Here is a 24,141-nt window from a genome sequence, read left to right on the forward strand (position 1 = left end):
AGTAAGCGGAATGGAATCAGCTGAAGAGAAACAGTGTCATCCCACAGATGGGAAAGAGAGGTGACGAAAGTTGTGGGGAGGGTACCCAAGAGGCTGAAGTTTGGGAAATGTAGGCTTATGAGCTTTCCAAGGCTCCTCTCAAATTTCCCGGGTAGGCACTTGCCTTTGTTCTTAGCTCTCCCTTAGCTCCACATCCTGACCCGGGAGCTTGTGGACATAGCAGTCCTCTCTCTGCAGCCAGCACATGAAGCTGGGAGAGTGACTGGGCGACCCTGCCTGACCACCATTAGGGAGGATGCACCCTACTTCTCCCCAGAGAGGGGTCTAGTTTTTAGCCGGAGTTGAATTCTGTGTAGCTCATCATTCAGTTTAGATTCCAGGAAATGTGGAGCAGGGCCAGTTCATACGGCAAATGAGAACTTTAAGAGAGTTATTAAATGTATGTGTTATGATAAAGATACAGACCACAGCATTTATTGTTTATTGATTGATTGATTTGGTGCTGGGGACAGAACCCGGGGCCTGGCACGTGTCAGGCAAGCCCTCTGCCCCTGAGCCACGCCCCAGCCCTAGATCACGGTATTTAGTTAAGACTTTTAAGTCAAGCTTCGGATCAAGGATTTTATTTATACATAGGCCACCTTAATACTAAAAAAAAGGTATTGTGGCAACTTACAAAAATAGATAAAATACGATAGAATAAAAATAAAGATTAGATCAGGGTAAAGGTACATGCGGAAAACCAGAATGGAGAGGGTCCAGCAGGAGATTCAGTACAGTTGTTAAAAGTGATCTCAAATTTGACTTTGAGCTTCCAGAGCCACAACCAAGAAGAAAACATACTAGTTACAAGATTCCTAACAACAGTTAATTTGGGGTTTTGGCTTAAAAACAGACCTGTTTCAAATCTTGCCTCTCTACTCGTTAGGAAACTGACCCTGAGTTGATTGCCTGACCTCTCTGACCCTGAGGTTCATCACCCAGTAAAGGGGAGATGATGCCAACCTGGGAGACCCTGGGCGGATGAGTGACGGAGCCTGTCAAGCTGCTTGGGTCCTCTGCAGCCCTCTGTCCTCACTAAGTCACAGGTCCTTAGCTGTATGAGTTAACGTCCCTACCTGTGGCACGGAGGTGAGGCTGGGTTCCAGACGGACCTCCTTAACTAATTCCCGTCTCTGACGGCCACACAGTGCTGTGTCCTTCTGAGACCACAGCCATCTCCAATGGAGCAAAAGCTGCTCTGGAACACACGGGCTTTCAGGTGCTCTCAAATCTTTCCCTGGGAAACTGCCTGGCCTCACCTTCTGCGCCGCTGTCTCCAAGACAGAAGCCCTCTTCCTTCCTCCCCGGAGACAGCCTGGGGACTGGGGTGTGGCCTCGTGATAGAGAACTTACATAGCAAGTGCCAGGCCCTAGTTCTACCCCTAGCACTGGGAAAAAAAATAAAAAATAAGATCTGGAAACGACGAGGGAGGAATCCAAGGCAGCAGCCAAAGCCCCTTCATGCATCACGTTGTTCAGAAACACGAGACAGCTTCCTTTGGCTTCACAGCCAAGGTCAGTAAGAAGTGTTGGCCCTCCCTGGTCCAGGCCCTTCCTTGTTTGAAGTACCTGTTGCCAAATGTAATAAAGCCCAAGATTGATTAAAAAAAAAAATCTGATGGGGTCAGGTTTCCTTTAGAGCCTCCAAGTTGGCGGAGACGGACTGCTTCCAGTTCCCCCCCACACATCCTTCCCTACCTTCCATCGCAGACAGGAAAAAATCCAATTACAATCCACCTTAGATTTTCCTTTTCTCTGTCAATTTAAATTCAGCTTTGCTCCAGACACAACTGGCTTGGCATGCAAGGTTCTGTACTAGCTGGCCCCAGTCCACTTCTTGTGGCTTCTCTCCTGGCCACACTGGATGAGAGCAATGGCCACTGCTTCTGGTGCTGGCATTAGAGTGGCCACAGGTGGCAAAGAACATGTACTGACCAGTCCTGAAACCCCAAGTCTGCCAGAGGCTAAGCTGCTGTGTGACTCTGGGTAAGTCCCTTTGCCTCAGAGTCCTCAACTATAAAATGGGCACATTCAGAGTGTTTATCTCCACTGTCAGGAGGACGCAAGGTCCTGCGTGTGGCTTGGTTCTATCACCCGACTCTGAACACTGAATCTCCCCTCAGTTGCCTATGTGACCAGTGGCCTAACCTCTCTGGACTCCAGTGTGACTGTCTGTAAATGAGGAAAAGAGCTGTAAGCTCTTAGCACGTAAGCTGAAAACAGAAAGGGACTGTTGTGTATATGGGGACTGTGACCAGCATCATGCCCCCTGGAAAACAAGGCTGCTTGTCGTTTAATTTTTCAAAACCCGTCTGGTCTCAGACTAATGAAGAAATAGGGCCTCAATGAGTCTCGCGTGGGTGGACTACAGTGTCACAACACAACCTTGGAAGACCCACGCCCAGGGCCAAGCAAAGGCCAGGCCCATAGCCCTCTGAAGAGGCTGTAAGTTGGGTGGGGAGGCTGGATGTGTCCTCCTCTATGAGTCACACCTGGCCTGGCTGGGTGTCATTGTCCCCCTTGATTCCAAGGGTGTATTATAGCTTAAGCAAAGCAAATCACCTGATGACGGAGGGAGAGATGTACTCTGCACAAAATCCATTTCCTTGCCCTCTTGGCCAGGCAGCTGAACTTCTAACAGGGCAGCTGGGTGTTCAAACCTACCGATATGCAGGGAGCTGGCCGGTGGGCGCAGGGAAGAGGGCAGGTCCAGGGGCTGTCGGGATTGGCAGCGGGTACCTTCAAGGTGCTGGAGTCTTTGCCTTCCCAGGCAGAGCTGCCTCCAAGCCAGGAGAATAAAAGGTCGAGACAAAGCCCTTTGGAAGGAGACTGGCTGTGTGTGCCTTGAAGCCATCTTCTAAAACTTTCTGGACCTATTTTCTTTTTTTAGCAAAAAAGGGAGTTTCTTTAAGTGGCTATAGAATGTCTTTCCAGCTCTAAGATTACTGTGTGAAGCCAATGAGCTTCAGGTTTAAAGGTCTTGTAGATTAAAGGTCTGGGCTGCCCAGGTCCAAGGCTCTGGGGAGTCACTTGACCAAGTGAATCTTCAGCCCCAAGTCCCGGACGTGGGGCAGCCCTGGCACCAATATCTTGAAGCCAGGAAAAGCTCGCTGCTCAGACGTGTCTGCCCAGCAATGACCAGGCCAGGACTGACAAGGAAGAGGGAACCTGGGCCATTATGGACCAGCCCCTGGGCTGAGGGCCTTGCTCATGGCAGACCTGGAGGTATCCCTGAGTGTGCATAGCTTGTGGCTTTGAAGGCCCAGAGAGAAAGGACCCCAGACCCCAAGGGAGGGGCCAGGAAGGGGACCCAAGGCCGAAGCCAGTGCTTTGGGTGAGTGGATGGGCCTCGGCCAGCTCCCCACCCTCACAGGCAGCTGCCTGGGCCCTTCCCAGCTGCTGCAGAAACACATGCCGCTGGTGAAGAACAAGGGAGAACACAAGTGAGTGCCTGAGGGAGGGGCCTTGGAACAGCCGCCAGGATTTCTCCTGGGGTGTGGTTTCTACTCGGTGGCTAGGTGACGGTGGAGGTTCGGAATGTGGCTGAGCAGAGGGTGGGGTGAGGTGGGAGGGCTGGCTAAAGGCAAGAAGCAGAGACATTGGCCAAGGGACCCAAAGCCCAAGGCCACCAGCAGCTCAACAAGAACAGGGGCCTGGGATGGTGGACACCAGTGCATTGGCCCCAAAGGCCTATCTGACTTTGTGCAGTGCTGGGAAGGGAGACAGTTGGGTGGACAGGGGAAATGAGGGGAGAGGGCTGGAGGTGGGGGAGAGCTTGGTGAAGTCTCCTCATCTACAAAATGGGCTAGAGTAAGAACACAGCCTGCCTGATCCCAGCTGGGTTGCTGTTTCTCTGGGCCTCATTCTTCTCATCTGCAAAATGGGCTTAATGATCTCGAACTCCAAGGGAGGCGTGGGGAGGATTAAAAGGTTAAGTGCATGTCAAGCGCCTGGCACAGTGCTAGGCACAAAGAATCAAGGGTCACCTGCTAGGTGCTGAGGAGGTGCTCTCCTGGCTGCTACTGTAGGCCCAGCACCCAGCTTGGGATACTCCAAGAAATATTTGCTGACAGTGAGTTGCAGGAGTTGCAGGGGGGAGACCCCATGCCCACCGCTGCTCCATCCTGTGAGCCCAGGTCCCCACTCAGACCACAAAGTGAAGGGCATAGGTGAGTTGGTGGCCATTGTCCCAGGCGTAGAGCACCCGCTCCTTGGGGTTGTAGTCGATCTGGGTGGTGTAGGCGTGCTGGTTGAGGAAGGGCAGCTGTGGCCGAGCTTCGGTGCCCGTGTGCGTGTCAAAGGCGTAGGCCACCTGGCCTTCATGCTGGTTGTAGGTGTCCACGGCGTACAGCACGCCACACACCAGGAAGCAGTTCCCATAGGAGTTCCGTCGCAGCCGCGTCTTCCACGTGGTCTCCCGGTGCACCGACAGGTCGCCAGGGTCCAGGCGGCTCAGCACGATCACCTCGGCCTGAGCCTCGTCCAGGTCGTCCACGGCGGGGTAGATCACCCACAGGCCACTCTCGTCCACGGCAAAGTCGATATCCGAGTGGCCGCGCCACTTCCAGGGTGTGGTGTCCTCATAGACCACATCGGGCAGCAGCGCCCAGGAGGCCACGAAGCGCTGCCGCAGGTCGTACTTGATGATGTTCTTGGTGAAGGCCCGGTTGTAGTAGAAGGCGCCCTGGTACACCACGTGGCCAGTGCCGATCCAGTTGTAGGGCAGCTTATACATGTTACTCCAGCGGCCTGCACGTGGAGGGCGACAGTCACACCAGAGCCTCCTGAACTCCCGCAGCCACTACCCGCAGCCCACCCTGCACACCCGAGGCCAGCAAGGGCTTGCAAGCACGGGCAAAGCACTCCGTACCAAGAGTGCCATGTGCCTGGCCCTGGACTCGGCGTCCTAGCCAACACCTCAGGGCCATGAGGAGTTGTGACCCCATCCCGTGTGCCTGTGAGGACAGGCTCAGAGGGTCGTGAGCCGTGGGATGGCTCACCCTGCAGGATGATGCCAGGCCAGGGCCTTTGCCCATGCTCTTCCTCCGTCTGGGAGATCGTTCCCCATCCAGTCAGCCAGCGTGACCTTCTCCAGGAAGCCCTCCCTGGCCCCGCCAGGCTGAGCTGAGGCGCCTCGCCCCTAGCCTCCCAGGACCCTTTGCCTTCGAACTTATCACTGGTTTTCTCCGCCAGCCTGTGAGCTGCTCGAGGCAGAGACCAGGTGGATTTCGAGCTGGAGAGGAAAGACCTAGCTATTCCAGTCTATGCTCTGACTCCGAGGCTCTCAGGGTGCTCAGGAGGCCTCCCCGGGCCTCCCCGACCCAGGCCCCACGCTTCCTGGCATTGCCAGCGCTATTTGCCTGGCTTCCTCCCATTCTTCCTCCAGGGCTCTGCTCAGCATCGCTGCCGGGGACTCTTCCCTCGGTGCCCCAGGCCGCGCTCCTCTAAGGCTGTACTGAAATTGTCTCTCTTAAGCCTTTGTCTCCCTCTTGCAGACTGGGGACCTCTGGAGGGCAGGCCATGTCTAAATGACCCCTTTCCCCCATCAGGCCCCAGATCTGATCACTGAAATTCTGCCCTTCCCTGTGCTGACAGTCCATCCAGATCCCTGAGGCCCCAGAGCCTGCTCACCTGTGAAACAGGTAATAACTCTCACTCCAGGGACTTAGGAGATACCACGAGCTGGCACACATGGGTAATGAGCACACAGTAGGCACTCAACTGGTGGACGCTCAGAATTGCCCCCTCAGGGGTCAGTTATATTCCTGTGGTGGGACTGCATCCATCTTGCTTGCCCCTGCATAGTAGCTCCTGGCACAGTGCCAGCACGCCAGGTGCCATGGGGCCTGCTGGGCCCCTGGGGCAGTGCCCCCCAGACTCCTTTCCTTGGGGCAGCTGATGATCGGGAGCTAGGCCAGGCTGGACCACAGGAAATCACAAGATAAAGGAGGGCCAAGTTTCTAGGGGCTGTCCCCAGACTGCCACACTCTGCCCCCTCCCACATCCTGGTCTCTGACCTTGCTTGAAGTTTTCCAGGTTGCGGAACTCCACCAGGCTGTTTCCATAGTAGTAGTTGGTGACGTAGATCCTGTCATCCTGAGCTGCAGGGTCCTTCATCCAGGCCCCCTCATGGCGCCCGTAGCTGTGGTGCCTCACCGGGGGGTCCACGGCCCGGAGGGTACCCTCACAGGTGGCCTCCCTGCCTGTAGGGAGCAAAGGGTGCAGAATCTGGTACTTAGGCCCACAGACCCAAGCCAGAGCAATGACACTGGGATCGTGATCTGTGTCTAACTTAAGTCCCTCTTGTTGTTTTGTTTGTGGCCTTTTCTTCCCCCTTTCCCCCTGATCCACCAAAGCCTGGTCATTGTAGAAAACATGGACATTACCGGGTGTGGTGGCGCACACCTGTAATCCCAGCAGTTTGGGAAGCTGAGGCAAGAGGATCGCACGTTCAAAGCCAACCTCAGCAGTTTAGAGCGGTACTAAGCAACTTAGTGAGACTGTCTCAAAATAAAATATAAAAAAGGGCTGGGGGGCTGCTGGGGAGATAGCTTAGTTGGTAGAGTGCTTGCCCTGCGTTTAATCTCCAGCACCACAAAAAAAAAAAAAAAAAAAAAAAGAATAAAAGCTGCTATTAAAAAAGGGGTGGGGGGTGGGGCTGGGGTTAAGCATCCTTGGGTTCAATCCCTGGTACCAAAAAAAAAAAAAAAAAAAGAAAAAAAGAAAAAAGAGAGAAGGAAAAAATATGGAAAATATGGAACCTTCAGAAAAGAAGAATGGAGAAAGTAAATAGGATTCAAACTTCCATTATCTATTATATGTGGGATCTAGAAAAGTCAAATTCACAGAAGCAGAGAGTGGAAAGGTGATGATCGGGGGCCAGCAGGTAGGGAAGTGGTGGTCAAAGGAGTCCAAGTTTAGTAGATGGGAGGAATGAGTTTGGTATATTCCATATTTAAAAATGGCTCAGAGCGTAGATTTCAAGTGTTCAATCACAAAAACTGGAATGTGAGGTATGATACAGGAAAATTAGTCCGATTTAGCCACTCTGCATGTATACCTATGTCCAGATATCATGTTGTATACCATATATACATAAAGTTTTCGTTCGTCCATTAAAATTTTGTTAAATCAAGAATCCTGAAACAAAAACAAAAAACAAAGTCCTAAAAGAATTTCATTATCCAAAAAAATTTTAACCATGCTGTACATTCTTCTTTTCTTTGTCCTTGGCACGTGTGCCTTTCAGATCCACCTCACGAAGCTGATTCTCCTCCATACACAGTTTGCACTCTGTTTTCCCTCTCCGCGGGCAATTTCCCACATCAGGCCACCAGACAGCTGTGCCCTTTGCTTCACTCAGTCTCCCCGCAGCGCTGGTTCTCTAGGTGTTCCCAGTTTTCTGACATTAGAAGCAGCCACCAAAGCTGCAGCTGTTGTCCGCATTGCTGGCGGATCCCTCAAGAATGATGCCTGTGAGTGGAAGCGCTCGGACCAGAGCAGGGACAAGATCAACGACTGAGTGACGATTTCTACTCTGTGACATAAGTCAAAACTACATAGCCACTTAGGAGGCTGAAGCAGGAGGATTATGAGTTCAAAGCCAGTTTCAGCAAAAGTGAGGCACTGAGCAACTCAGGAGACCCTGTCTCTGAATAAAATATAAAATAGGGTTGGCTCTGTGGTCCAGTGCCCCTGTGTTCAAGCTCTAATATCCCTCCAAAAAAACAAAAACAAAAAAACTATAAACGTGAACATAAAAACAAAGAGGCCTGGGGTATGACTCAGAGGCAGAGCACTTGCTGGGCATGCTTGGGGTCCTGGGTTTAATTCCCAGCAGGGCAAAGCAACAAACAGAATTGACAAACTCCAAGACTGGACAGAGGAAATAAAGAAATGAAAATAGTTGCTGATTTTCCCCCCCGTACTGGGGATTGAACCCAGGGTGCTCTACCACTGAGCTACACCCCAGCCCCGTTTGTTTGTTTGTTTGTTTGTTTGTTTGTTTGTTTATTGGAGACAGGGTCTCACTAAGCTGCCCAGACTGGTCTGGAACTTGGGCCTCCGGCCTCAGCCCCCAAGTCCCTGCTATCACAGGAGAGTGCCATCGCAGCAGCTCCAATAACTTTTTAAAAATGTAAAAACCATTCTCAGTTTGAAGGTCCAACAAACAGGCCATGAGCTGGACTTGGCCACAGGCTGTAGTCTACTGATTCCCGTGAGGTTTACTCACCTTGGCTGGGGGCTTCTGGGCGTGAAGGAGCCTCGGTGGGCAGGGGTCTGGTGGTGGGGGCTGGGGTGGTGGAGGTGGTGGCAGGGTCTGAGGCACGGGTGTTGGGGCCCAGGTCAACTTCCTCTGAAGCCCTTGGGGCAGCATCGTCCTGCTCCAACTCTGCAGAGTTGGCCTCGGGGGGTTTGCCCTCCACCTTGGGTGGCAGCTGCTCCAGCCAGGAAGTGCCCTTGAGCGTGTTGTCTGCAGAGAGAAGACTCTTTTCAACCCCAGGCCCGCCAGGCTCCCGGCAGCTGCAGAGCCATGGGCCAGGGAAGGGGAGGCCTCCTGAAGGTCTCCCCACATCCGAGGACGTGAAAGGCTCTGAAGTGGGAGGCGGGGAGGGCTTCCTGGTCAGCGCGCAGGCCCCAGGCCTAGCTCCCCCTCCCCCTCTGTGGGACAGTTTTTATGGGCAAGTCTCCCTGCCTTGGAGGCCTCAGTTTCCACCTGTGTGAAATGCGTATCATGAGGCCCGCCAGCCGAGGCGATTGTGTTGGTCAGAGGAAAATGTATATAAAATGTTTGTACAGGTCCTGGCAAATGTGTGCTTCCAAATATGAGGCTCCTTTCTTTTCTTAGTGTTGAGAACTTCGTACCAATTCTTTCAATTGTGTCCTAGACTCAATTCCAGGGCACAGGCCCTCTAGTCAGGGGCAGCTGCAGGGGACCTGACCTCGGCAGCCTCCCAGGGCCCTTTTCCCACAGGCCTTGCTGGTAGAGTCAGATGCTTGCAGCTGTTCCTGGGCAGTGGCCCAGCCAGGGTCAGAGGTCCTGTGCTGTGGCCAGGCTGAGCTGGCAGGAATCATGACAGCAGCTGGCACCACGGATTGGTGATAGAAGCCACTGAGCCCTGAGAGGCCAAGAAACAAGGGGATGTTGAAGGAGACAGGACCCTGACTGTCTTACCTTCCTCCCTGCTTGAACATGGCCTTACAGAGGGTTTCACTGGACCCAGGAAGGGGGAGCAGGATTAGGACACCCCTCAGGTGTGTCCTCAGGGCCTCGTGTTGGTTCTATCGTTTCCTTCCTAACAACCCTCTGAGAGCGTATGAGGCTCAGTGCGGATGAATGAAGGGGATCCAACAGATAAGGAAGGGATGGAGCCAGAATCTGGGGCCATCTGAATGCAGAGAAGACAGGCAGATCCCTGAAGAAGGCCATCTCTCAGCAAAGCCCCACTCCCCAAAGTGCCTGTTCCCTTCCAACTCACCAGCCACGGCCTCAGTCACCTCCTGCTTGCCTGCTTTGTAGTAGGTGAAACCCCGGATCACAGCCTGCTGCTGGGCTAGAGCTCGGGGCTTGGCTGTGGGCTGGAGTCTGCCCTTGCTGCTCTCCTTCCTCAGCTTCTCCACCTTCAGCAGCTTCTCCTTAGGCACTTTCGGGAGGCCCCTGTCTGCAAAGCTCTTCTGCATGCCGCCATATTTGTTGGTATCCTTGCCTTTCCCTCCAGCTGTGTCCTGGGAGAGAAGGGAAGTCTCAGACTTGAGGAATAGTAGAGAGGATGTTTTGGGGGGGTCACAGGAACACAGCATGGGGTGCTGGGGATAGTCATGTTGTTTCAAACCCTGCATCCCAAGCGTTCATCGCTTTCCTTCCCCTCCTACAACGGCTACATCCATGACTGATTGGCCTCTGTCATGGTTCTCCAGTTCCTTTGCAGACTTGAGAGTCAACCTGATAGGTTAGATTCCTGTCCCATTTCCCAACTTCTGTCCACTCTTCACCTGGGGTTATATACGACTGACTGGTTCCCTGAGGAGGCACCCCCTCCTGCCTCCCAGGTTGGCCTCTCTCATTCACTGGTCTTAGTGCGTGGGCAGGGGAGAGGTTCTTGGATCCCTCTGCAGGGTGACCAACTCATCCTAATGTGTCCAGAACTCCCAGTTTTAGCAATGAAAGCCCTGCATCCTGGGAAACCCTTCAGTCCCAGGCTAACTGGGGCGGTTGGTTACGCTGCCCCAGGACATGCCATTTTAAATGTCTGTGCGTTTCGCTATTTTCACTTCCTATTCAAATGCCTCTGATGCTGGCTTGGCACAAGAACACAGGACCTGTGACGTCACCCATTGTTAGGCAGAAGCTCCGGCAGATATGGCAAGCACAGCAGCGAGTGGCCTCTGTGCTGTTGCCAAAACAGCACTCATTTGCGCCTGCAGAGCTGGCACCGGAATGAGCAGGAAGCCAGCTCTGGGCCGAGGTGCAGGCTTCCTCTGTGCTTTATCAGTACCTAGGCGGTCCTGCTGCAGTCACAAATGGCCCCACTATCACAATGTCAGCACAGGAGGCTGAGAGGTGGGGAGGAAGGGTTGGGGCTTGGCAGTCACGCAGCTCAGCCAACCTCTCCCCGTGGGTCCACTCTCCCTGCTTCCTCATCTGCCAAATGGCTAGGGCCAAACCCTCCTCGCAGGTGGCTCTGGAGTGAACTGATAACATCAATGCGAGAATCAGGCTTCGAGCAGGAATTCCAGAAATGTCAGGTCCCTTCTTCTGCTGCTCACCAAAAACCAAGGTCACCAGGCTGTGTCCTGCCCACGGGCGACTGACTGGAGGGGCCCGAATGGGGATGCGGCCTGTCTGTACTCCCTTTGTGAAGCCACACACCCGGCAGGTGTCCATCCTAGGAAGGAGACTGCACAATTTATGAACCCAAAGGCGCCCCAGCCCCGCTTTTCCAATTGACCTGTCCAGTGGGGGGGCGTTTTTTGCAGTTTGCCTGCAGGGTGGGCCTTCCTCAAACCTGCACAAAGAAACGTGTGCACTCTGCGGAGCCTGGAGATGGGAGGGTGGAGGCACTGCCGTTAGTCTCCAGGGTCCCTGAGGCATCGCCCGCATCCCACGGAGCAGGCACAACCCAGCCAGAGCCCGGGAGGCTGAAGGCAGTTTTGCAGGGGAGCTGACCTGCTCTCCCAGGGTGAGATGCGAGTGTCATCTCCACAGCCTTGTCCCTACTGGTTTGGAAATTTGGGATCAGCCCCCTTGGCCAAATCTACACATCCGCGCCCCCGGCCCACAACACCCACTGCCCTCGCCCTGCCTGCCAAGGACTCTCTAGGCGTGCCAGACCTCAGCCCTGCCCTACAGCCCTGAGGGCTGAGTCCTGGTGCCCTGTCCCCTGTCACCAATTCCTGTCACCCTCTGGACTGTGGTCAGAGCTGGGGCCTCACCTGGACCTTGCTACCAGGGCCCGTGGCCGAGGCAGCGGCAGGGACAGCAGCCGCATCCCTCTGCAGCAGCTGGAGGCCCAGACTGGACAGCTCTTTCTTGATGCTCATCATGATGTCTGAGTGGTTCTCGTAGCTCTTCAGCTGCTCGCTGAGGTGGCGCACGCTCTCCTTCACCACCTCGTTCTCCTGGCTCAGGTTGGCCTTGATGCTCTGTGGGGCAGGAGTAAGGTCGTTCCTTGACCTGCTTTCTGTGACCTCCCACCCCAGAGGGCTGCCCCACTTGGCCATGCAGCCCTGCTGCCCAGTCTTCTGGGCAGAGCTGGGGCAGGGGTAGGGGCCCAGACAGGGTGACACCGGCAAGGAGAGGCAGAACAAAGCACATACTATGAGGCCCTGTGGTGACTCATTTTTTGAATTTAACAAGTGAAGGAATGAAAATATAGATAATATGCATTTATGATACTAAATAAAAAAGATATAAACAGGTTTGAAATCTCTCTCTCTCAGCCTTGTTTATTTCTCAGTGCTGACAGATGTTATGCATTTCTTGCATGTCCTTCTAACGAGTCTGTACAGTGATAGAGGCAAATGTATATGTACAGTCAGGACCTGGGTACCCTGTAAATCCCAGTGATTTGGGAGGCTGAGGCAGGAGGATCGCAGGTTCGAGGTCAGCCCCAGCAACTTAGCAAGACTCTGTTTCAAAATAAGAAATAAAAAGGACTGAGGATGCAGCTCAGTGCTAGGGCATGGCTGAGTTTAATCCCCAGTACCAAAAAAAATGTATATACACATATATCTTTTCAATACTTTTCTTTTTCATTTAACAGCCTGTTTTGGGGACTGTTCCATATCTGTCTAGATAGTGCTCCCTGGTCCTTTTAATGACCACACATTATATCACTGTATGCACAAGTCAGAATTTAGTTAGCCAGACCCCTAGGGATGGTCACTTAAGTTGCTCCTGACCTTTTGATATTTAAAAAAATTTTTAATGTTACAAGTAATACATAAGTAAATACCTTATTTCTTCTTCTTCTTCTTCTTTTTTTTTTAGTAGGGAGGATGGAACCCAGGGTCTGGCACAAGCTAGGCAAATGCTTCACTCTGAGTTATGGTCGCAGCTCATAAATACCTTCTTTTTATAAAATCCTCAAACAATGTAGATGGAGTAAACTGGGGTTTGCTGTGGGGCAGACTTTGGTCTTGGACACCCCCTCCTGAGCCTGGGGGTCCTCCCAAGCCCCGAGCCCTGCCTCTCCTCCAGGGCTGCTTTTCTGCATGCCTCATCTCCTCCTGCTGGGACCTGGCTGGCTTTAGCAGCTCCCACCCCATCCCCAGTCTACCCCTGCTCCTAAATCCTGCTGGCAACAGACTGCTCAGAACCCCGATGTCCTCACTCTGAATCCGTCATGAACTAAGGTTTGCCTGGCCCATTGCAACATTCAGGGAACGTGGGTGACCTGGTAGGTACAGTCCCAGATCCCAAAGACTCCACAGGCCTGGGTATGTCAGAACCTACTTCTCAGCTGGGGTAGAGAGAGTAGAGTTAGCTCCAGGAAGCCAAGGAGCATCTGAGTTTCATTTCAAATTTCACTTGCAGGAACCAATAGAGAACCTTAAGGCGGTTTATGTTCAGTCAGCCCTGGAGGACTCAGATTTAGGCACCAAGCAGGGGTAGGCAGGAGACTGATACACGTGGGTTCAAATCCTTCCTCTTGTCTTCGTGGACTGGGTGACTTTGGGCGAGTGACTACGTCTCTGAGTCTCAGTTTCCTGGCCTGTAAAATGGGGATCCTCATCAAAATGACAACTCCTCACCATGAGGACCAGAAAGGCTAAGGAATGTGAACACGTATTTTAAACTGTGATGCCAATGAAGGCGAAGTCGAAAAGCATAAGACAGACTTCTCGACGTCAGCATTGCTAACACTTGCCAAGTGGCTGTTTGTTGTTGGGGACGGTCCTGTGCATTGCAGGGTATTTAGCAGCATCTCTGCCCTCTACCCACAAGAAGCCAGTGGCATCTTGGCAACCCAAGATGTCTCCAGATATTGCTGGTTGAGGGGGGAAAAATCACACCTGGTTGAGAACCACTGGTAGAAGAGAGCAGAGGGAAAGCTGGGACCCCAAACTGCTGCTTGACACCCTGGCAGGGTCCTCCCTTTGGCAGAAGGAGCCAGCTTCTCCTGAGCAAGACTGTTCTGTCCATTGCCTCCCAGAGAGAGCAAAGAGAGCTGTTTTTCTCCCACAGGTTTAACACTTAGCAAACCACGGTTAACAAAAACAGCACAGATAATGCAAAACAGAAGATAATTAGACAATCATTTCTCTGTGGCTGTGGAAATCATTTCCGATTTGTTCCAGGCTCAGCAGATGTACCTTCCGGATTATCTGGCTCAGTTACGTGAAGTGGGTTAGCATTTCCTGAGATTACAAGAGGAAAGGTCAAAGGAGGAGAGCCTCAGAGCCAGCACCAGGAGAGCCTGGCATGTGCCAGGCACACAGGAAATACAGGTACACGGAAGAAATTCAACAGGCGTGAGTCTCCCCTGACGCAGGCCTGGGCCCAGCCATTGGGAGGCACTCACCCAACACATTTTGAATAATGCAAACCACTGTGACCAAAGGCTCTGAGCTAACTAAGGGGTTAATCCCCCAATGTGGGCACAGGATGCCCAGGTGCCCTCTCTCTCTGTAAAGGAAGCTGGGAAAGGAAGCCCCCACGCCTGCTCTTGGCAGCTGCGGGCTCCCAGACACCCAGTGTCTCAGCAGAGACCGGATGCAGGAAATGGGCGGAGGCCTGGCTGTGCCAGCAGAGGAGAGCAACCCTTGAACCTGCGACCTGGTCCCCCGTGCTCATCCAAGACTCCCCCGTCCCCAGAGGGCCGACCTGGTTGTCTGCCCAGGCCTAAGGCACATTTACCCTCCCCAGGACAGGATAATTCGCACCTCTGTCTCCTACAGAGGGTTCTGGGACAGTCATGCTGTCCCGAGTCCAGCCCCAGCCAGCTTGGCCAGACCTGCCATATTGTATTTACCCCGCAGGCACCACTGACACAGTACCTTCGTGAATGAGGCCCTCAGAGTTGTGCAGCATGGGCCCTGACTGCGGCTCACTGAGGGTAACGACAAGTTCAGCCCCTTTTTGAACCTCTCTCACACAGCCAGCAGCTGCCTCGGTTTCCCCATCCAAGCTTCCGGCTTCCCAGAGGCCCTGGAGCTGCAGTGAGACCTCTTCTCCGAAGGCTGGACCCTGGGGGCTACGCCTCCCTCTCCCAAATCCCTGCTGGAGTCCAGATCCCAAAGCTCCCCAGGATCAAGCCCACCAGAGTTGCCCAGGCCCATGTAGACACTGCCCCTCGCCCCCCGCACTGCGCTAGCCTGGCCTGGCCGGAGCCCCACCTTACCTCCTCCATCGTGTTCATCCGGGAGGCCACCTTGTGGACGTAGGCGTGTACTTTCATCAGGTCCATGCTGTACAGAGCGCCCTCCAGGAGATCCACCATGGACTGCAGCTGCCAGGAAAGGGGACAGGTTCGGCAAGGCCCCGCAGCGCCAAGGGCGCCGCTGCAGTGAGGAACCTCAGAACCCAGAGCCTCAGAAAGCAATGCCTGGACCGGTGGCGCTTTCTAGTCCCACTCTGCCCACGATTCCAGGAGCAGCCGCTTCTATCTTGTGAGCACTTACCACTTGCCAGGCATTGGGCTAGGGGCTTAAGTGAATTACGTCACTTAGTCCTGATAACAACCCCACGAGGTGCAGAGAGGACACTGGGGGCTTGTCTGGATCTCTTGGGTCCCTGATCCTGTGCCTACCCCTGGCTTCCATGTGCTTCCTTTTAAAATTTTTAAAAATGTATTTATTCATTCTGGGGATTGAACCCAGGGTGCTCTACTACTGAGCGACATCTCCAGTTGTTTTTATTTTTTATTTTGAGATGGGGTCTTGCTAAGTTGCCAAGGCTGGCCTCAACACGTGATCTTCCTGCCTCAGCCTCCCGAGCTGCTGGGGTCACCACCTGGGCCACCGCACCTGGCATTAAGTTTGTTTTTGTTTACACATAATCATTGTACATATTTATGTGGTGCAGGGTGACATGGTAATACATGTATACACTGTGTAATGATCAAATCAAGGTAATTGGCGTAGCCATCACATCAGACATTTATCAATTTCTTTGTGCTGGAAATATTCAAAATTGTCTCCCGTAGCTCTTCAGTCAGACACAGTCACTCTACTGTACCACTGAGGACGACGGTTACCCCTCCTCTCTGCACCCCACACCAGCTAACCATCCTCCTGTGCCTCTTTTTTATTTTTTTGGGTGCTGGGATCGAACCCAGGGCCTTGTGCTTACAAGGCAAGCACTCTACCAACTGAGCTATCTCCCCAGCCCCTCCTGTGCCTCTTTTAAGGAACTGTATCTGTGACTCTTTTCAGGGAGCTACTTAGTTCCCGAAGTGCTAGGGCACATATATTCCCTGGGGGTGGTCCTGAGGCATGACTGAGGGGGGTGGCATCTCAAAGCCCAGCTCCCTGAGTTGCCATCCCACCCGGTGCTCCCCGGGAGCCTGGCTGAGGCTGGCTCTTGTCCTTCTGGGCATGCCCCCCACGCTGCTTCTCCCACTTCCTTAGTTCCTCTGGAGAACACTTACAATACCCCACTGGCTTACAAAGTCAGGTTTCCAGGTCTGCTTCTAGTGACTCAACCTAACCCAAAGCACAGCCAGTGTTTATCCCCAAAGAGGTGAAGTGACTTGCCCAAGGACACCCAGGTGTTAAACAGTGGAGCCAGGAGCAGAGTCCAGATTAGAATGAACCCAAGCGTTTTTCCCATCATGCTCTACTGCTCCTGTCTTGTGTTCTCAAAGGGAAACAGAGGCTTCAGGGGGAGTGAGGGACTTGGAGCAGATGCCGGGTCTTCTTTCCCAGCCCAGGGCTTTGCCCTGTCGCTGCCCCTACTCCCTCAGGATACGACACTCCCTCCAGATGGCCAAGATGCCAGCGAGAGTGTCAGGGAAACCTTGGCATGGGGGGCAGTTGGGAGATCAGCCCTCCCCGGCTTCTTCGGAAGGGCAGTTCCTCTGGCCCACCCTCCCACATAGCTCCATCTAAGCCCCACAGCCTTTCTCAAGGCCTGAGGAGGCCAGTGCTCCTGTCTGGCCCAGGCCAGCTGTTTCCAAAAGTGGAAGTTCCACTCCCACTTTCCCAGGAGTATTCAAACTGTTTTAAGCCAGGGAACTTTTCTCTGAGCAGAACTGAGTTCTGAGACAGCAGAGGGGGTGGGCGCTTCTGCTGGGCGCAGCCTCAGGCCCAGAGTCCTTCCCGCTCCCTCACAACCTGGCCTTGGCCTGGGGGTTGCTCAGTACCCCCAGGGCCTCTGTGGAGCCCCGCCTGAGAGCCCTGCCTGCTTCCTTCGCTGTGAAATGGGGCAGTAGGGCTGCAGTAAGCAGTGACGTCTGGGCAGAGCAAGTGGGCATCCAGCAGGGACTGGCGAACATCAGTGGTCATGGTCATCATTCTGGGGGACAAACGGGGAGCTTCCAGCCTCGCTCTGCTGCCTTCACGGCCTCTGAAACTAGCTTTGACACGGGTCTCTCCCCTGCGAGGTAGCGTTCCGTGGCTCCTCACTGCCCACGCCTGGGGTCCCTCCTCCTGAGCTCAGCCCTACTGCCCCATTAATGGTGGGGTGCCAACTTTGTCTGAACTGGGTGTGGATTAGAAAAGACTGCTGGGGGAGTTTGGTTGGAGCCAAGCTCTGAAAGAAGAGCACAGATCAGGCAGAATGTTCCAGAAAGCACATCCCGAGGAAAGGGAGCGGCGTGTGCCACGAGCTGGAGTTGAGAGAAGCACGGTGTTGCAGCCAGGCTGCTCGTTATGTCTCTAGTGAAATAATTACAGCACACGAGACAGCTTTTTAGAAAGTTTTATAGCCACTAGACAGAGTAGTTGTATATCTGTTGACTCAACAAAACACTGGGCTTACATGTGGCATGTCGGTCTTTGTTTCAGTTCATTTATCTAAAAACACATTTGTAGGGCGGGGGATATAGCTTAGTTTGTAGAGAGCTTGCCTCGTAAGCACAAAGCCCTGGGTTCAATCCCCAGTACCGCAACAAACAAACAAACAAACACACATTTGTGTTTTACAAAAATATTGGTCCTTGACAGATTTTTTCTTCCTTTTTTTTTTTTTTTTAAAGCCAGTCAGGTGTGGTGGCTCATGCCTGTAATCCCAGTGACTCGGGAGGTTAGGGAAGGAGGATTGAAAGTTTGAGGCCAACCTCAGCAAATTAGTGAGGCCCTAAGTAACTTAGTGAGCTCTAGTCTCAAAAAAAAAAAAAAAAAAAAAAAGGCCCTTCACTGCAGATGTTTGATAAACTCTACATAAGAGGAAGTGAAGGAGCCAGCAGGGCCAGGGCAGAGAGAGGGCACGCACTCGCTCACACGTTCGCCACTGACCTCGTCCAGGACGCCCTCAGTTCTCTGCCTGGGGAACTCCTACACGTCCCTCAAGGCCTGGCTCCAGTGTTAGCCCCTGCTTGGGCTCTCACAGTCCCTGGGACACCCCCCGGCCCAGGACGGAACACACTGCCATTCTTGGGGTCAGTAGCTGTGTCCTGACAAGCCTGGGGACTCCTCAAGGGCCGACCACATTTGGTCCATGTCCAGCAGGCAAGGAGTGGACAGCGAGGCAGCCCCGCGCCTGCCTGCTGCGGGGGCAGAACCGTGGACGAGGCCAGGTCCCAGCTGGGGTTCCCAGCTCGAGGGGGACACGGGGCAGGGCCCACCGAGGGCTCCCCTTAACCTCCCCCTCAGACCCTCCTGCCGGGAGAGGGAGCCACACTGAATGGGAGCAGCCTACGGCCTCTGCCCCCTTCTGCTCACGGGGTTCACTGGGCGCCCTTCAGGTCCTCACTCCTGCCCCTGCGAGTTCAGTGAGCGGGATATCCTCCGTCTCCTCTGGTCCACCTGCTCAGTCAATCCCGCCTCACCCTACTCCCTCCAAGGCTTAGTCAAGTCCCGCATGGTTGCTGGGCAAGAGAAATCCTAAGGGACAATGGCCTGGTGGAGAAGGCTCCTGAATGAGAGAGCTGCCTGGTGACCTCTCCGGTGGGCTAGGGGATTCAGCAGAGAATTCCTGGGTCAAATTTTAGTACTGTCACACTCTTGCTGTGTGACCTTAGGCAAATCATAACCTCTCTCTGGGCCTTGGAGTCCTTCACAAGTAAAGCTGGTACCCTAAGTTCCCTTTCCAAAGGGCTGTGCTAAGGACTAAATTAGCCGGCGTTTATGAAAAGAGCTTTGTGTGTCTTCGTGTCAAGGATCTTTAGGACTCTGAGACGTCGGCTTGAACAGAAATTGAATCTGTCCCTGTAAATGAAGGCTTGTCTGTGGCCTGAGTGGCTGAAGACTGTAGGGCCCGAAGGAGGCTCCAGGAAGACAGTGTGGTTCAGGGACTGACTGTCCAGCTGGCAGTAGGCCTAAAATTCACCTACCCCCTCCACTTCTGTAAAGATTTGGCATCCATTTAGGTGTTATGAAAATAAAACTACAGGTAAATTTAAAGAAAACATTGTTAGCCAATTGCTGTTAATTTTCTCTCTCTACCTCTCTCTCTCTCTCTGTTTTTTTTTTTTTTTTTTTGGTGGGGGTACTGGAGATTGAACCCAGGCGGTACTTTGCCACTGAGATACCTTCCCAGTCCTTTTATTTTTTGTTTTGACACAGTGTCTCACTACTTTGCTGAGGCTGGCCTTGAACCTGTGATCCTCCTGCCTCAGCCTCCCGAGTAGCTAAGACACAGTGTCCAGCACTGGAAACAATTCTTCATGGGTCTCTTGTGTTTCTGCGCATCTTGCGTGCAGAGGAACCGTCTTTGTTTCCAATCATCTAGTTGTATAGGGAACAGCCTTGGAAGAAGGCAGGAGCAGAACATTTCCCTCCAGAAAATTATAAAAGATTCAGATTTCTGTAACTCAGGGCTCCTCTCTATAACATGGCCCCTGTGTGTGCTGGTGTAATCTGCTCCTAACTGCGTCACCCCATGGCAACTGGAGCAGGGAAAACCGTGCAAGAAAATATTTACTGGCTGGATGCAGCGAGGATCCAGAGGCTGAGGCAGGAGGATCACAAGTTTGAGGCCAGCTTCAGTGACTTAGCGAGGTCCTAAGCAACTTAGCAAGACCCTGTCTCAAAATAAAAACCAAAAAGAACTGGGGAGGGCTGGGGAGATAGCTCAGTTGGTAGAGTGCTTACTTTGCAAGCACAAGGCCCTGGGTTCGATCCCCAGCACCACAAAAATAGAAAAAAAAAAAAAAAAAAAAAAAGAACTGGGGATGTGGCTCAGTGGTAAAGTGCCCCTGGGCTAAATCCCCAGTACCAAAAACAAAACAAAACAAAACAAAAAAAACTTTGCTGTGAGTAGTACAGTCTTTGTCTTCAACACAGGAGGCTTGGGTCTTCTGCCAGCATCCATGAAACCGTCAGGTTAACTTGTTAGCTTACAAGCAGGGTAACCTTCCATGGTTTTTGACACCAAACAGGCAAAACAGACACAGGTCTGGAAGGAGCTGAAAAGATACCAAACATTCTGGCTCTTTTCAAGAGGAAGAAGAGCAAAGTCGTTTAAGCACCTGCTCTGGACACAGTAGGACCTCAGTTCAAATCCCAGCCCTATCATGCCTACTGTGTACCCATCTGGGTATGGTATGAGTGGCACAGAGGTGCCTGGCTGGCAGTGGGCACTGAGATGTACCCAGCACACACCTAACCATGGGTCCTAGTGGTGGGCCCTCACCCCTGGCTGGCTCTCTCAGAAATGGGACCTATCTTGAATCTGCCTATGAGAATGGATTTTCTAATTCACACAAAAATGGAGTGTCTTTTATCAGAAATGCTTGAGACTAGAACAGTTTTGATTTTGATTTTGATTTTGGGGGGGTTTTGCAATCTTTGGGCTTAGGGATTGAACCCCAATCTAGACACAAAATTCATTCTGTTTCATAGATACCTAATACATACAGCTAAAGGTAATTTTATATAATGCTTTAAATATTTTTGTGCAGGAAACAGTATTTCATGGTGCGGAATTTTTCACTTGTGGGCGCTCAAAAAGTTTCAGATTGTGGAACATTTCCGATTTTGGATTTTCAGATTAGGGGCGTTTAACCTGTATAGACGGAGGCTGCTTGTCATTGGGTGACAAGTTACCTGGCTCCTCTAAACCTCCAGTTTTCCACATTATAAAATGAAGATGATGATCTCACATGTCACACAATGGTGTAAGGATTCAAAGGAATAATTTCTAAAAGGATCACGGCACAGCATGTGAACCCAGGAAATGTTCTTATTAAAAACAATAAAGGGGCTGGGGAGATAGCTCAGTCGGTAGAGTGCTTGCCTTGTAAGCACAAGGCCCTGGGTTCGATCCAAACTATAGATAAGTGCTGGCAGAGGGACGGTCTGGGTAAAGGTTGAGCCTTGGAATAGGTGTCAAGGGACCATACTGACCTAAACTAGCCAAAGCATCTTACCCCCATCACTTTTTGGCTGAACAATCTTAGGCAAGAAGACATGAGCCTCAGGTTCCTGACCTGTGAAATGGGATGGTAGCAGCACTTGCCTTCCGGAACGTGGTGGACTGTCCCCGGAAGGGCGCCTGGCGCCACCGCCCTCCCACCACGCCTACCTTGAGGAGCTCTGGGGCCTGCCTTTTGAGTTTCTCCATCTTCCACTCGTTCTCGCAGGGGTTGAGCGAGGAGGGCGGCGCGGTGCAGGAGCAGCGGCAGTCGCTGCCGGAGCTCACTGTCTCCACCGTGTAGAAGTCCTCCACTCGCGCGCGCCCGCTGCGCACCCGGCTGCACGCGTCCTTGCTCAGCGGTCGCATGATGCACTTGCACCGGCAGTCGGAGCCCTCGGACGTCATCCGCACCTGGTCCATGTCACCGAACACCTGTGGGGAGGGGAATTCAGGGGGCTCCGTGAGATGTCAGTTGGGGCTGTGCGGTGAGCAGGATCCAGCCCGGCTGGCCTGATGGGGGACGCCGGTAGAGGTGGTGGATGAGGGAGCAGCCCCTGCAGGGAAATAGGACCCTTATGTGGTGACAGCTGTCACCCCAGCAACCTGGGAGGCCGAGGCAGTAGGAGTGCAAATTCTATCCAAGAACATGGGAGATCTTTCCATCTTGAGGATTGCAAATTTGAGAACTTGCAATTTAGCCAGACTGTTGCCTTAAAATAAAAAATAAAAAGGGCTGCGATATAGCTCGGGGGTTAGAGCCCCACTGGGTTCAATCCCCAGAATTAATAATAATAACCACATTATTATAATTTCACATTCTTCTTCTTACTATTATGATTAATTATTATTAATGATTGTTGTGGAAAAGTCTGGTGGGTCCTCAGACAGAATTACCATAAGATCCAGTATTTTTTTTTTTTTTTTTTTTTTTTTTTTTGGTACTGGGGATTGAACCCAGAGCATTCTACCACTGAATTACACCCCCAGATTGTTTTATTTATTATTTTGAGCCAGGGTCTTGCTAAATTGCACAAGACCTTGCTAAATTGCTGAGGCTGATCTCCATCCTGTGATCCTCCTGTATCAGCCTCCAAAGTGGTGTGGATTATAGGTGAGTGTCACTGCTGCTGGCTGATCCAGTAATTTTTTGTTTGGAAAACAGCTATCCAAAGACCCGTAAGTGAATGTTCATAGCAGCCTTATTCACAATAGCCCCAGAGAGAAAACAACACACATTCCAGCCACTGAAGAGGTAAAGAGAAAGCGGTATGTAGTTATAATTAAACATCACTACGCCATAAAAAGAAGTGGAACAGTGAATCAGGCTGCAACACAGGTGAAACTTGAAAGCGTAATGCTAAGTGAAAGAAGCCAGACATGAAAGGTGACATGTTGCACAATTCCATTTATACGAAATATCCAGAATAGTCAAATCCATAAAGACAAAACACAGGTGAGTGGTTGGAAGGATTCGGAGGGAGACAGAAATGGGAATGATGGTTAAGAAGATTTCTTTTTGGGATGATCAGAATTTTCTGGAACTAAAGAGGTGATGTTCGTACAACACTGGGAATGCACCAACTCCCACTGAACTGTACACTTTTTTCGTCATACTAGGAAGTGAACCCAGGGTGCTGTGCCACTGAGTCACATCCCCTGTCCTTTTAAAATTTCATTTTGGGACAGGAGCTCACTAAATGGCCAAGGCTGACCTTGAACTTGTGATCCTCCTGCCTCCATCTCCCGCACCACCAGGATTACAAGCCTATATCATCATGCCTGGCATAAAATGGTAATTTTTATGTTCTTTTTCTAAAATGTAATGTTATGTGTATTTTTCACAATGATAAAAATATGAAAACCTTTAGTTGGGCACTTACTGTATCCTAGGTTTTACAGGCATTATGTGAGGTATCATTACCTCCAAAGTCCCAACCATGTGACCTGATGCTCTCCCTCTAATTACTCCTCTTCCTGCCCTTCCCTTATGATGGCTTACTCCACTTCAGTCTCAGGTCCTTTGCATATGTAATGCTGTCACCCCCAAACCTCATCCCTTTAACATTCCCCTGGTTTGTTCCATTATGCTACTTATTTCTCTACTCACATATCACCTCCTCTGAGAAGTCTTCCCTGACTACCCACCACAGGTAACTCTATCACCTTATTCAGTGGCTTTGTTTTTCCTTATGGCAGTGACCACCTGAGATATTTTACCTCTCTTTGTTTATTTTCTTTCTTCCCCTCTATATTATAGGCAACGTTAGGGTCAAGGCGTGGCTGGGAGTTCAGTTCAGGAGCAGAGTGCTTGTCTAGCATGCAGGAGGCCCGGGTCCCATCCCCAGTGTCAAGGAAAACATATGATTTAAAGGCAGGGACTTTGTCTGGTTTGCTCCTACATCCCCAGAACATGCCTACCTGACTTGTCCTAGGAGCAGTAGCTCCACAAATACCTGTTGGACAAGCAAGCTGCCTTAGACAGACGTGCCACGGCAGTCGGAGCGTGGCGCCTGGTCCTGGAGCCTGGGGGAGACCGTGGGCACCTCCACCTTTCTGTGCCTCAGTTCCTCATCTGTAAAATGGGCTACTGCCTCATGGGGCTGTTGTGAAGATTAAATGAGTTAATATGGACACAGGGCAGGGCCCAGCATATATTAAGTGTGCCTTATCTAAGTACTGTTATTAATGTAGGTTAAAAAAACAGGTTCAGAGGGGCAAAGTCACATGTTCAAGGTCACACGTCTCTGATACAGAAGATATGCTTCCAGAATACCCCATGCTACTTTTCTTACTGACTTAGTCCCCATGTCCTATGTGACCTTAAATGTGTTATATAACCTTGCTGAGCCCCATTCCTTCCCATGGTGAAATGGACAATTCTCCATGCCCAGCTTCCTCATAGTGAGGATCAAATGAGATGACATGACCCCTTCCCTTTTCTTTCAGTTCCCTCCTGGGGGGACACACTGTCCAGGTGTGCTCACTGGTCACGGAGGGCAGCAGGGCTTTGTGCCCCCAAGAGTGAGCTCAGGGAATCCTCAAACCTGTGTTGCCCGGACACACCTCTGGGCCCTGGGACCCCGGGCAGCCTCTCCCCCGGCTGGCCTAGTCTCTGGACCCTTGACACAGTTATTCACGGC

General features: G+C 52.0%; 1 protein-coding gene across 1 annotated transcript in view; it reads right to left on the minus strand.

The window, feature by feature from the left end:
• Positions 1-569: 569 nt before the first annotated feature.
• Positions 570-24,141, minus strand: part of Olfml2a (olfactomedin like 2A) — a 29,061-nt gene continuing 5,489 nt past the window's right edge. Inside the window, exons 2-8 of the mRNA XM_047525718.1 lie at positions 21,170-21,433; positions 14,886-14,993; positions 11,476-11,685; positions 9,522-9,768; positions 8,276-8,515; positions 6,060-6,245; positions 570-4,791 (exon numbers count right to left, since the gene is read on the minus strand). Coding sequence (XP_047381674.1) covers positions 4,187-4,791; positions 6,060-6,245; positions 8,276-8,515; positions 9,522-9,768; positions 11,476-11,685; positions 14,886-14,993; positions 21,170-21,433 — 1,860 coding nt within the window. The 3' untranslated portion in view covers positions 570-4,186. The remainder of the gene's footprint in view (positions 4,792-6,059; positions 6,246-8,275; positions 8,516-9,521; positions 9,769-11,475; positions 11,686-14,885; positions 14,994-21,169; positions 21,434-24,141) is intronic.

This window comes from Sciurus carolinensis, chromosome 14 (assembly GCF_902686445.1).
Source record: "Sciurus carolinensis chromosome 14, mSciCar1.2, whole genome shotgun sequence".
Lineage (NCBI taxonomy): Eukaryota > Metazoa > Chordata > Mammalia > Rodentia > Sciuridae > Sciurus > Sciurus carolinensis.